We start from the raw sequence: 14,722 nt of genomic DNA on the forward strand, positions 1-14,722 counted from the left end.
ATACACTGACACCAGCCTCAGCTCACTCCTTGTGAAGCTCTCCCAAGTTCTTGAATCAACTTTTCTTGACAATCCTCTCAAGACTGCGGCCATTCCTGTTGCTTGTGCACCTTTTCCAGCCACCCTTTTCAACAATGACCTTTTGTGGCTTACCCTCTTTGTGGAGGGCATCAGTGATCATCTTCTGGACAACAGTCAAGTCAGCAGTCTTCCCCAGGATTGTGGTTGTGTGTACTGAACTAGACCGAGAGATACACTGTGTTCATACTGTTTTACTCGAAATGAAATATTCTAATATTTTGAGATGTTTTTTTTTTTTTGTTTTTGTACTGTATGCCATACTGATTAAAATTAAAATAGAAAAATGCTTGAAGCATTTTAGTTTGTGTAAGGAGTCTATAATATATAACATTTTCACTTTCTTAAATAACTGATGGAAAATATTGAACTTTTTCACAATATTCTAATATTTTGAGATGCACTAGTGTGTGTATATATATACACGTGTGTGTGTGTGTGTGTGTGTGTGTGTGTGTGTGTGTATATATATATATATACACACACACACACACACTTGTGTGTGTGTATATATATATATATGTGTGTGTGTGTATATTGTGTGTTTTATTTAAAATCTATCTCCTTCTCACCCCTGGCGGGGGGGTGGTATCCATGTCATCCTCAAGCTCGGGTCCTCTACCAGAGGCCTGGGAGTTTGAGGGTTCTGCGCAGTATCTTCGATGTTTCTAGGACTGCGCTCTTCTGGACTGAGGCTTCAGATGTTGTTCCTGGGATTTGCTGGAGCCACTCTCCCAGTTTGGGGGTTACTGCCCCAAGTGCCCCCACTACCACAGGGACCACGCAACCCTTGACCTTCCACATCTCTTCCAGCTGCTCTTTCAACCCTTGATACTTCTCAAGTTTCTCATGTTCCTTCTTCCTGATGTTGGCATCAGCTGGAATCGCCACATCTATCACCACCACCCTCTTCTGCTCTTTGTCCACCACCACTATGTCCGGTTGGTTAGCCAGGATCTGTTTGTCAGTCTGGAAGCTGAAGTCCCACAGAACCTTGGCCCTGTTGTTCTCAGCCACCTTCTGTGGTATGGCCCATTGGGACTTGGGTACTTCTATTCCATACTGGTTGCAGATGTTCCTGTATACTATCCCAGCCACTTGGTTGTGCCTCTCCATGTACGCTGATCCAGCTAGCATCTTACACCCTGCTACTATGTGCTGGACTGTTTCAGGGGCTTCTTTGCACAGTCTGCATCTTGGGTCTGATCTACTCTGGTAGATCCTGGCCTCTATGGCTCTTGTGCTTATGGCCTGTTCTTGTGCTGCCATGATTAGTGCCTCTGTGCTGTCTGTCAGTCCTGCATTATCCAGCCACTGGTAGGATTTCTTGATATCAGCCACTTCCTCTATCTGACGGTGGTACATGCCATGTAGGGGTTTGTCCCTCCAGGTTGTCTGTTCCTCCTCAGCACTCTCATCAGGGTTCTGCTGCCTGAGACATTCACTTAGCAGTTCATCCTTTGGGGCCATCTTTCTGATGTATTCTCGGATTTTCGATGTTTCATCCTGGACCGTGGTCTTGATGCTCACTAGCCCTCGGCCTCCCTCTTTCCGCTTAGTGTATAGTCTCAGGGTGCTGGACTTGGGGTGGAACCCTCCATGCATGGTGAGGAGCTTTCTAGTCTTGATATCTGTGGTTTCTGTCTCCTCCTTTGGCCAGTTTATGATACCAGCGGGGTATCTGATGACTGATAGTGCGTACATGTTGATGGCTCGGACCTTGTTCTTACCATTCAGCTGACTTTTCAGGACCTGCCTTACTCTCTGGAGGTATTTGGCTGTGGTTGACTTCCTTGTGGCTTCTTCATGGTTTCCATTAGCCTGTGGGATGCCAAGGTACTTGTAGCTGTCTTGGATATCACCTATGTTGCCCTCTGGTAGGTCAATCCCCTCAGTCCGGATCATCTTGCCTCTCTTTGAGACCATCCGGCCACACTTGTCCAATCCGAATGACATCCCTATGTCATCGCTGTAGATCCAGGTGGTGTGGATCAGCGAGTCTATTTCTCGCTCTTTCCTGGCATACAGCTTGATGTCATCCATGTAGAGCAGGTGGCTGATTGTTGCCCCACTACGGAATCGGTACCTGTAGCCGCTCTTCGTGATGATCTGACTGAGGGGGTTCAGGCCTATGCAGAACAGCAGTGGTGGTGATAGCGCATCTCCTTGGTATATGCCGCACTTGATGTTGACTTGGGCAATGGGTTTTGAGTTAGCCTCTAGGGTTGTCTTCCACATTTCCATTGAGTTCTGGATGAAGGTCCTTAGGTTCCTGTTGATCTTGTACAGTTCCAGACATTCCAGTATCCATGTGTGTGGTATTGAGTCGTAGGCTTTCTTGTAGTCAATCCAGGCAGTGCACAGGTTGGTCTGTCTCTTCTTACAGTCTCGGGTGACTGTTCTATCGACCAGTAGCTGGTGCTTGGCTCCTCTGGTGTTACTGCCAATTCCTTTCTGTGCCTTGCTCATGTATTGAGCCACATGCTTACTCATTTTTGCCGCAATGATGCCTGACAGGGCCTTCCATGTTGTGCAGAGACAGGTAATTGGCCGGTAGTTGGATGGGATGGGTCCCTTCTGGGGGTCCTTTATGATTAGGACTGTCCTGCCTTGGTTAGCCATTCTGGGTGGGTCCCATCCCTCAGCAGTTGGTTCATCTGTGCTGCTAGGCGTTCATGGAGTGCAGTTAGCTTCTTCAGCCAGTACGTATGGATCATATCGGGGCCTGGTGCTGTCCAGCTCTTCATCTTTGACACTCTTTCTTGGATGTCTGCCATTGAGATGGTTACTGGTTCTTGTTCTGGGAGGTTGCTGTGGTCAGCTCTTAGGTCCACTAACCATTGGGCATCGGTGTTGTGTGATGCCTTTCTTTCCCATATGTCTTTCCAGTATTTTTCCACCTCAACTCTTGGTGGGTCTGACCAGTTGTTGTTCCCCTGCCACTGAGAGTACACCTTGGCTGGTTCAGTGGAGAACAGCTTGTTTATTCTCCTGGCCTCTCCCTCCTTGGTGTATCTCTTCAACCGGGTGGCCAGAGCTGTTAGTCGCTGTTTGGCAGTTTTGAGTGCCTCTGGTATGGAGAGTGAGTTGTACTTCCTGGGTGCCCCTTTATTCACCATGTTCCCTTTCTGTAGTTCAGCTAGCTGGCTAACTTCTCTCCGTGCTGCCATCTTGGCCCTCTAATGTTCTCGCCATCTTGGCCTCTAATCGTCTTTTCCATGGTGGATACTGTTTGTTATGTCCCGAGCCCACCTTGTGTCCAAGCATCTCCATGATTACTGTTGCTGTACTGTGTATCAGCTTGTTGGTCTCAGTGATGGTTCTTGTGGAGGTTGTCTTCAGAGCAGCATTCACATCTACTAGTAGGTACTTGGCAACTCAGCTTCGGTATTCGTCGGGGGCTCCAGGTTTCCAGTTGGGTCACGATCTTCCTTCTCAGGTCAGCAGCTCTTGTGTTGAGGCTGTTAGCTGTTGGGGCTTGGTACCCAATCTCTGGTTGTGGGGATGATGATGACATCTGGAAGACATCCCCGCTGACCTGTCTTCCTGGCTCCCCCTTGCCGTAGCATCGTTGTTGTATTTCATTAATCTCTAGTTGTGATAGTAGATTTCGATTACGGATGTTGGAACACTGGGCTAATAGCTGTTTCTTTGTTAGCCTTGATTGTGGGTTTCAAAGTATCCAATGGTCCCACATTCGCTGCATGTATCCCCTCTCTCTGGGGATAGTAGCATTCCAGCAATTCCGTATTTCTGTCCTCGTCCATCGATCTCTTGTTCCAGTAGCCCATTTCTCATTAGTTTGCCCTGGTTCCCTAGCAACTGACGCAGACCTTGTATGACCCTATCAGTTATGTCTTCACTCATTCCTGAGGTAGGCTGATATATCATGAGGGGTCTTGCCTAAGGGCCCTTACTGGATGATGTTTTGCCCCGACCGGGATTCGAACCCCGATCTCCTGCGTCGTAGTCAGTGAGCATTACCACTGTACTATCCAGTTGATATATTTATTATCTATATATATATCTTCTTTTGGCTGCTCCCGATTAGGGGTTACCACAGCGGGTCTTTCATCTCCATTGCTCCCTGTCTTCCGCTTCCTTCTTTACCACACTTGCCACTTTCATGTCCTCTCTCACCATATCCATGTATCTCCTCTTTGGCCTTCCTCGTTTTCGTTTGCCTTGCAGCTCCATCCTCAACATTCTCCTTCCCACATGCTCTGCATCTCTTCTTAGGATGTCCCCATACCTTCTTTCTTTCTTTCTTTCTTTCTCTCTCTCTCTCTCTCTCTCTCTCTCTCTCTCTCGAAGAGTTTGTTGTAGGTACCAGCTAGCTGTGTATAGTGAGTTTGTGTTTGGTTCAGAGCAAGAGTCATTTTCTTACAAATTCCCCATCCATTCATCCTACTGAGCCATTCTTTAAAAGTTTTTCATTAAAAATTGATTTTTGTTGAAGTTTATTTAACTTGGTCATCAATGAAAAGTTGCTTTTTCTCCCAGAGGCCTCCAGGTGACATCTACGAAATGATCACCAGCATACTAAACACCCTTCTTGAGGACAGCACTTTGAAGTTCCAGAAGCACGATCGTCATGGTGATGACCTCTGCTCTTCTACCTGGGAATACATCTTCAGCCTGGATCTCCTGTGTGCACAACTGGGCTGGAAATGGACGCATGACAATATTATAGGGTATTGTACAAAAATCTTTTAACATATGATTTGCAGTTTTGTAGGTATATTGAGTATATCTACATTTGGCAGACAGATGAGACTATTCAAATTTGCAGAACTCTATTGGTTATGATATAGGGCAGGCCTGCACCACTGGCTACATACGGAAAGAATAAGCAGATATTATTCCATTGTATTTGGAATCAGCACAGTTCGGTTTCACCATCCCTAACTGCCAGGGGCAGTCTTTAAAAACATGGATAACTTCTTGCATGCTGAGACCTTATGACACATTTAATGGTGACCATACTATAAAAAGCTATCAATAATGGCAGAAATTCCATTTTCTTTTTCTTGCCTCGTATACATAGTGTATTCACTGGTCATAGTCGGACTTGGAAGATAGTTCTGGACACTTACAGTAATACATTTTGACAGAAAATTAAAGACTTTAAACATGAGCTAATTTTATCCCCAATCTATCCCCAATGAGCAAGGTTGTGGCGATGGTGGCAAGGAAAAACTCCCTCAGACAACATGAGGAAGAAACCTTGAGGGAACCCATCCTCCTCATTTGGGTGACCACAGATAACATGATAATAAATAACTTGCTTCTATAACTGTCCCCTATACAGTCAAAGTATAACTGAAACCAGGAAATTCATTATAGTTTTAACATGAAGTCTGTTTTGTTGAAGTTATAAACTGTTCATTGATGGAAACTTGAGTGCAAAACTGTTCATGACAACTGCAGTCCAAAAGTTAAGTCAGCTGTAGTCCTCAGACATAAATGTATTACTGTAAGTGTCCTGTAGTACTGCAAGTGTAATATTAGTGTGTGCAACTTTTTTTTTCGGCAGGACAGTGTACGAAAAACATGCTTGCTGACACTCCTATTTGACACGTTTGGACTAATCACGAACCCTCTGTCACGTTTTCATTATTGCTAAGCATTATTTCATTAAGACACCTACTGTGTTTTCACTGTGCAACATGTAACAGCTAAACAGTAAACGAATTGTGTCCTATCTGGCTATTATGAATAACTAAAACTAACACTAAAACTAAACAAGCTAGTTAATTCCTCACAATAAAAATAAAACAACTTGTGCACAAACTAACTAAACTGAAAGACTAAATAAAAACTAATGAAAATTTCAAAACTAATTCTAGCTCCGATTTCCTCCTGCACAGGGATGAGAATTTTCCGCGGATCCGCAGAATTCCGAGTTTTTCCCACTGAAAATGTAATTTTTGTGAAACGTGTAAATCCGTTGAGAATTTTTTTTGGGGGGGGGTAGGCGCGAGGCGGCACAAGCAGGCAGGACCGACCGACCGACCGCCAGCCAGCATCTTTCGGCAACGCTCATCGCAAAATTAGTTGCAGCTGTGATAAAGGAACTCGTCATTGCTTTCTTCAATATTTATGCTAACGACAACTCATGACGATTTCCGGCAACACGCACCTTCACACACACACCTCTCACGCAAACGCACAGGCAGCAATCTGCCGGCAACGTTCAAACATCTTGGCTGACCTGTCGCTGTGAGTTGCATTTCATTTCCATTACTGTTTTCTGTATGGGTATTACTGGTTTTCAAGCATTTCATACTCCACCGTTTGCCATAGTTTCTAACAAGAGCAGCATTTGTTCCGAGTGCAGGGAAAGGCCTACCGGCATTCTAGTAACCATTTGTTTGGCTCCACTCATATGTAAAACGCATCACACATTTCTTCTAAGCATTTTCATCTCCCATCTGTTAAGCACTGTCTCTGGTCTAGGAAACACATGTGCAAACCGGTTATTTCTAACATCAAGTTTATTTAGTTCTAGCATTTTTATAACACAAAATAGTTTTTAACTCATCACGCGAATCCACATGCTTCCGGTTTGCTGCGAGAAACCGAGGGACTGTACCATTGGCTTGTTATGGAGGGGTTTCGCGGGTGTTTGGTGGAACGGACTATTTTAACGGGGGTGTTTTACTGGTGTTGGGGAAACATGTATTTTACTATGCACTGAAGGGTTTTTGGTTAAAGAATATTATTTTGGTTGTTTGTATATTTTGTTTGTTTCTTTAAATTGTTATTTTGTATTTAGGATGTCATTATTTAGTTGATTGATTAATTTTGCAATTTGGGCTCAGCTGTGGGAGGGGCTGTGGGTATGTAAGCTCTGCAGCAGCTCCAGAGTCTCAGTTGTGGTTGGAACGTCTTGTTTGAAGGTACTGGGGTTTGGCTGACTAATAGTTTTGTTCAGGGTCTTTTTTGATTTAGTCTGGCAAACTTGAAGCCTCTTTATTTTTGTTTTCTTATTTTGTTTGTATAGTTTTCTTTTTGGCAATTTGAACCTTTGGTTGGTGCACTGTAAATATTTGCACTATTTTAAGAAAAGTTTTGAAAATAGAAAAAATAAAAAATATATTTTTGGACAGCTGTCTGTCTGCTCCACTGCCGTCCATCCTTGCAACAAGTTTATAAACGTTTTAAACCATCATTGAATATATATAAGGGGGATTGTGAATTGGGCCCCCTAGACCGGCCAGGTATTTCAGAGTTTTTTTAAATGTCCCATTCTCATCCCTGCCTGCAGTCCAAAGGCATTAGGTCAACTGGCTACTCTAGTTTGCCCATAGGTGTGAATGTGAGTGGGAATGGTTCTTCGTCTTTGTTTTAGCCCTGCAATAGATTGGCGACCTGCCCATGGTGTATCCTGTCTCTCACCCAAAGTCAGCTGGGATTGGCTCCAGCTCCCTTCATGACCCTGACCAATAAAGGGTATAGATAATGGAAAATCAGCTTTGTTTTATGCATGTGCTGCCGAGATTATGTACACATGTTAAATAATTTATACGTGAGATCAAATAAATGCATTTAGGCAGAGTTAACAGGCCGTCACATTGTTTTTATTTCCTATGATCAGTAAAATAATATACACATTTTAAAGACTTGATAAATGAGACAAAAGTGCATTTCGAAGGAATTAACAAGTTCTCTCTTTTTTTCCCATCTGAGTAAAACAATGTACATTAGTCTTTCATACTCAATTCACTGTTAAGTATAATGGTCAGAACAGTAACATTCAGTACTATTTTAAAATGACCATGTGTATTTTCAGAACAAGTAGATTCATGGGTGGTAGTTAGGCTAACATGAGCTGTAGTCTTTTGGCTTCTTTTTTTTTCCTTTTCCCCCCAAGCCAAGCATCCATTTCTTGTGGCTGACTGCTGAATCTGGTACAAATAATGTGGTACAAAAAGGGATGTCTGGCTCAGAGGTGTACTGCAGATATAAATCTTAAAGGTGATAAAAGAAATTCTACAAATTTATTTGGCAACCAAAAATACAAGGTCATGTGACCCACCTGTGGGTCGTGATCCAGCCTTTGGGAATGGATACCTAAAAGTAAGAAGCTCTTACTTTAGCATTGTGATATTCTTAATTGGCTTATATGATGTCATGTCAGGGTGAAAACTGGACAATGGAATGTGGTTTGGGATTTTTTTTTTTTTGAAGGGGAGATCTGAACTTGTGTATCAGTAGTGCATGAGACCACTATGGCTGTCAACACTGCAGATATGTAACCTTTTTATTAGTTATGCGAATGATCAAACCCACTCTCTGTGACTCAATAAATTACCGTATTTTCCGGACTATACGTCGCTCCGGAGTTTAAGTCGCATCAGCCAAAAAATGCATTATGAAGACGAAAAAAACATATATACGTCGCACCGGACTATAAGTCGCACTTTTTTGAAGGGTTATTCTATCCATGGAATCTGTGATTCTATCTGATAAGCGGCGCGTGGTTACTGCGCGACTGCATTGTTTATTTAATAAACGAACAGCTGAGCAGCTGCCCTGTAAGTAGCCTAGTCTGATTATTTTAAATATCTACTACTATCTTTAATACTATCACTATCGTTATTACTAATAGCCTATATTATTATTATAACTAATATTAGTAGCCTATTACTGATGCATTAATCAGTTTGCTTTTAGAATATTTTTACCGGTAGGGCTTATTATCGCCCCATGGCTCTTTCATCTGTGTTATTAAAGCTGTAGTCATCATCGAGGAGTGTCATTCTTCATTTTTGTCGAATTTTATTTCATCAAATCAGAGGTCAAGTAGGCTATAGGTATATCATCTCCAAAGACAGGTACGGTAGTAAAAACAACCGTCTAGTGAAAAAAAAACCCCAACAACCGCTTTTAAATCCCCTACTTAAATCCTTAAAATGAGTCATTTAACTCATGTCTTGTGTGATCTGATCTCCAATGGTGAAATAAACCGGCTGTGATGAGTACAGTCTGTTATTTTAGAAGATAAATGTAATATATAATTTAATATATAGACTAATAAAAATTAATATTTTATAATATAATATCACGACATATTACTGTCTGTAACTGTTTGTCACTAAAGCGTTTTCTAAGATCATAATGTCTGATATTATTATTATTATTATTATTATTTTACACACACAATAAGCGCATGTGCGTAAAGTTATAGGAAACCATCCCCCGCCTTTTTTTTTTTTTTTGAGTCGCCGGACCCACCCACCTCCTGCGTTCTGGGACCTCCCACTTCACAAATTAAGCACTGCCTAAAATCACTACATAACTTATTTAAATAACTATAGGCCTATCATTAATAATAAAACACAGGTCAATCAAGTTTATCAAGCTGATGATTTCACTCCAAATCAGCAAATCCATTGAATTCCTCATCCTTGGTGTCGCTTCTGAACAACTCTGCCTCCAGCGGCAAATGAAGCGCCGTTTCCTCTTCTTCTGCGTGGCTGTCGTCAGACTCAGCATCAGCTCCAGTTATTCCGCGGTGAGAAAAAAAAAAAAAACATATATACGTCGCACCGGAGTATAAGTCGCATGGCCAGCCGAACCATGAAAAAAAGTGCGACTTATAGTCCGAAAAATACGGTAATCAGGCTGCAAAACAGTTTGTGCCTCAGTGTTGGAGCTAGCATGGATGATGCTCTGTTGCACTCATGGCATGTACAAGCATTTGACTACAGCTGCTTATATAGTAACAATTACATCAGCTTCCAGCTATTGACCTCTGTAAGAGAGTGGTTGATCAAACCCTCACTCCTGGCAGTGAAAATTCCTTGAATGGGTTGAATCACTTAGGCTACGTTTACACTAGACCGTATCTGTCTCGTTTTCTTCACGGATGCACTGTCCGTTTACATTAAACCGCCTGGAAACGCCTGGAAACGGGAATCCGCCAGCGTCCACGTATTCAATCCAGATCGTGTCAGCTCCGGTGCTGTGTAAACATTCAAAATACGCGGATACGCTGTGCTGAGCTATAGCTGGCGTCTCATTGGACAACGTCACTGTGACATCCACCTTCCTGATTCGCTGGCGTTGGTCATGTGACGCGACTGCTGAAAAACGGCGCGGACTTCCGCCTTGTATCACCTTTCATTAAAGAGTATAAAAGTATGAAAATACTGCAAATACTGATGCAAATACTGCCCATTGTGTAGTTATGATTGTCTTTAGGCTTGCCATCCTTCCACTTGCAAGTAGTAAGTGATATGCGCTGGGATCTCACACACAGCGGCTCAGTCTCGAATCGTGGCTTGTGCACTTCACTCGCGCGCTCTGTGAGCTGCGCAGGGCCAGAGTGCGCACCCTCCAGAGGGCACTCGCTGTTCAGGGCAGAGTGATTTGGAGCGCAGGATGCCTGCGGAGCCGAGCGTATCCGTGTATTGCCGTTGCTGTGTGCACGGCTAACGGTTTTAGTGTAAACGCGAATCGTTTTAAGAACGTTAATCTGATGATCCGCTGATTCGACGTAATGTAAACGTAGCCTTAGGAAGTGGGTTATTGACGACTCCAGGCATGTTTGTGTCAGGGCCTCTCATTTGCCTTTCAGCCAAAATAAGCTCTCTAATGAGGAACACACCCATCAATCAAAAGCAGTGTAACCGAATTGATCAGCCAGATGCCACTCCTTAACTGGCCAAATCTTTGCCTGTACACAAGTTCCTTTGACCTCGTGCAAGCCCTAAAAATACCATAAGTGGTCATGCACTGACATCTGACAGTCATTTGAGCACCATCACCTGAACCATGGGTAGATGTCTAATGGCTGTCCCTGACCCTGGGAAGCCATCCATTAAGGACAGGGGTTGCTGAGGATTCCCCCCCGAATCAAATTACATGTGTTAGAATAAGGAATTGTATTCCATATGCAATCAGTGATCAGTTGAGTCAGTGATCCTCATCACTGTCAGACTGAGTTATGTCTGTGGATGCAAAGCACAGGCTCAGGCCCCTTGCTCTAGAACACGGTTCCCTTTGTGGTTGCCTTTTCAACAACAGGCATCTTAAGTTAATGTCTTTACCTCCACCTTCTCTTGAACTGATGGTATAGAGACAAACAGCCCTACCACCTCTGTGGATGAGAAGCATAGGAGCATGGCCGTTCTTGGTTGAGATGAGCCTCCACACAGTAGTGGGCTACATGATGTATGCCCACCTTCCTTACACACCGTGACGGTCAGTTTTATTGAGAAACAGGGAATAACCCTGGTCCTAGAGTGGAGTATTCTTTACAGTAGGCTGTTAACCACAGCTGTGGCAGTTAAACACCCCCCCCACCCCCAGGGGTGGTTAGAATTAAGGAAATCTCTGAAGCTGGTCAAACCTACAGTATCATGGAACATGCCCTCATCCCACTGAAAATGACACAAACTTCAAGAAATGGGCTTACCAACAGTAGATTTGTGGAAAATTACTTGCTTCCATGGGCAGTTCAGTGGCGATTTCACTGCTGAGAAAGTGTATATATATGTAGAAGAGGGGTGCTTGCAAATTGGGGTGGTGATACAGCAGACCTTGGAATTCATCCAGGTATTTATTTATTTATTTATTTATTTATTTTTTGATTGATTGCGCCATCATTGGGTATGGTTCTCCCTAGTGGAACCATAGAGCCCTCTTGGAAGAGGAAAGAGGCACAGCAGCCCACAGTTGACCCTAGTGACCTATGACCTAAGGCTTTCCCTTATTGTTTACTGACTCTGCCCATGAGACAGTGGTTAGCAACTGCAGAAGTCTGCTTGAGACCTCAAAAAGGTTGATGTAAATCTAGTTTTCATTAGTGGTTTGCTAGTGGTTGGAGCACTCTGAATTTTTCCCCAGACAGGCTGATTATCACAAATGAATGAAAAGTTGTGGCACCTCCAGCCAGACTGTGTGCCCATGGGTTTGGCTCCTCCATGCAGTGGGTACACTGATGGCTAGTGCATAGCACATTTTTTGTTCTTATTAACTTGGAGAGAGGGAAAACAGAGAGGATTCTCTTGACGCAAGTGTTTATAGTTGTTATAATGGGGCATTAACTTGTTTCCTGGACATTGCTCAACCCTAAGTCTCACTATAAAGATACGAAAAGTACATTGTGTAAATTATTAGTGGCAAATTTCTTTGCTATAAAAGGAATAAAACACTTTTGGGCATGCAGTCATAGGAAAATAAGGGATTTAACAGTAGCTTTGTATCAGGTCACATCACACCAATCCATCATTGATGAACTTACATTAAGTTAATTTCTAACTTACATTAACGGGCAGTAGTCTGGAGACTTTTTGAAATATTCTAAATGGCCACAGTAAGCAATATCAAATTCACAACCTTCCACTCACTGTCGTAGAACCATAACTGCTGATCTACTGCCACCACTTAGACACTCATCACTTGTCTCTTTTTTTTTTCTTTTTCCCCCTTATGTTTTACCAGAAAACAGCTTTGGCCGGTCATGAATGCCTGGGTGATGCAACCAAGAACTCAGCAAACGCCAGTCCGAGACATTTGTGTAGCAGCAGTTTTGAGGCTGATTGGTACATTTCTTGAAAATCCTGTTTTGGGGCAATAGTTCTCGTTACTTCTGTATTATTTAAAGTTTTTAATGCTTCGCCTTCCCCCCCATCTCTGTCTGTCAGGACGACTTGGCCAACTAGGCCTTAAGGAGAATCTCTGCATGTCAGTCCAAAATGTTGCAAAAGCCATAAACCTGTTTGGGAAACATGGAATATCAGAAGGTATTATTAAAGCATTAAATACATTTGTTCTTTTTCTTGATACTCTGTAATGTCCATTCCTTTCCCCTTCAGGAAAGCCCTTTGGCCAGTCATGAGTTTATGTATCTTGTATGCAGGTGTGCCGTGGGAGGTGCAGCTTTCGGCAGTCTACACCATTTATGATCTGGCGCCCAGCAACCCCAAAGAAGCCTTGGAGGCTTTGGCATCATGGCGGGGAGAAATCACACAGCCAGTTCCCCCAGCCGTCACGAGTTGCATCACACAGATTGGCTCCATCTGTCGTCAGATCAAATCATGAAATCAAAAGCTGTAGAGCAGTACTGGTGTTTTTATATGCATATTCTTTACCTTTGTCTCTATTCATGTGGAAAGTCTGTGTAGTGGTTGTTTTTTTTTTAAATGTCCCAGTTCATTAATGGTGCTCATTGTGCATATGTAAATTTTTGTACATTTTGTATGTAGCTCTATTGTTAAATTATCATTAAAACTTGGTTTGTCTCCACAGCAAAAGAAAAAGCATAGTCAATGAACACAATTTTGAATTTTTTTTTTGGTAAATTTGTCTTATTTTTGCTAATTGTGTGCCAATTGCAATCTAAAAACCATGTGTTTTGTAGATATCTGCTCTCTTCAGTCTAATTTGCATTAGCCTTTGGCTAATCTTTGCAAAATAGCATAGTGGTTTGCAGCAACCAGGTGCCTCTTAATAATGTTCTACAGTGGATTAAATAAGCCATTTCCTCTGTTTAGGTAGATAGCTAGACCTTGTCTTGAGCTAGGCCACCGAGGTTTTGGCAGCCTGAAACAGCACGGTCCAATTGTTCATGAGAAACAAAAAAAAAATTTTTTTTTTTAAAACATTTGAAAAAGAAATTTCATGTGCAAAAATATTTTCATTTACATTATACAGGAACAGTATGGGCTGAGATCTTTTGGTCTGAAACTCAGAGGTCATCTGTTCTGTTCATTCCCGTAACCATATTGCAGTTGTAGGGAGACATGAAAGATGCTGACATAGTCACTCATCTCTCGTGTCTTTTCTCTGGGATTGGATTGCTTGGTGGTGCCCATCTCCTCTCCAAGCATATTCACACCTAAGGTCAATTTAGAGCCACCAATTAGCCTAACCTGCATGCCTTTGGGGGGAAACCAGAGCACCCGGAGGAAACCCATGCAGACACGGGGAGAGCATGCAAACTCCACACAGAAAGGCCCTCGTTGGCCACTGGGCTTGAACCCAGGACCTTCTTGCTGTGAGGCGACAGTGCTAACCACTACACCATCGTGCCGCCAGAGGTCATCAGTGTATAGCAAAAACAACAGAACTGGCCTTGCTGTTCCAATACTTTCAGAGGGGGACTGTCACTTTTAAGAGGAGCATCTGCCCACCTGCTTATTTATGCATTTATCAAATCAGCCAATCATGTGGCAGCAGCATAATGTATAAAATCATGTAGATATAGGTCAAGAGCTTCAGTTAAAGGTGCAGTACGAGATTTTGGAATAACGGTTCCCGCAAGCCATATTTTGAAAAGAAACACGCCCGCCCTCGCCATGCTCCCACCCCCCGCGTCTCCACCCCCCTCCCTACCCACGCCTCCAAAGCACATGAACGCGCATTGCCAGTTCCCGAGCGTTCATGGTTGTAGCTCAAACTTTTTCATTTAAACTGTGTTTTCAGCCCCAATTTTCACTCCACACACACAATTTTCTCAAAAGTAGTAGCCACACTTGTCCTGATTCACACAATGTGTCTACCTACACGATAGGACTTGCAGTTTTTGAATGAGAAGCCTGAAAGTGAGGAGAGGACAGGCACGCAGCCCCACAGACTGCCATTATAAACTTGTCAGAAAAGTCACTCGTTTTTAACTCGCTCTAGTGACCTC

General features: G+C 43.1%; 1 protein-coding gene across 2 annotated transcripts in view; it reads left to right on the forward strand.

Moving 5' to 3' along the window:
* Window positions 1-13,349, forward strand: part of ice1 (KIAA0947-like (H. sapiens)) — a 140,208-nt gene extending 126,859 nt beyond the window's left edge. For both annotated transcript variants that reach the window (XM_060921430.1, XM_060921431.1), the window contains 4 exons: window positions 4,582-4,772; window positions 12,532-12,632; window positions 12,735-12,833; window positions 12,950-13,349. In XM_060921430.1, the coding sequence (XP_060777413.1) occupies window positions 4,582-4,772; window positions 12,532-12,632; window positions 12,735-12,833; window positions 12,950-13,131 (573 nt within the window). In that variant the 3' untranslated portion in view covers window positions 13,132-13,349. The remainder of the gene's footprint in view (window positions 1-4,581; window positions 4,773-12,531; window positions 12,633-12,734; window positions 12,834-12,949) is intronic.
* The last annotated feature ends 1,373 nt before the right edge of the window (window positions 13,350-14,722 follow it).

This window comes from Neoarius graeffei, chromosome 5 (assembly GCF_027579695.1).
Source record: "Neoarius graeffei isolate fNeoGra1 chromosome 5, fNeoGra1.pri, whole genome shotgun sequence".
Classification (NCBI taxonomy): Eukaryota; Metazoa; Chordata; class Actinopteri; order Siluriformes; family Ariidae; genus Neoarius; species Neoarius graeffei.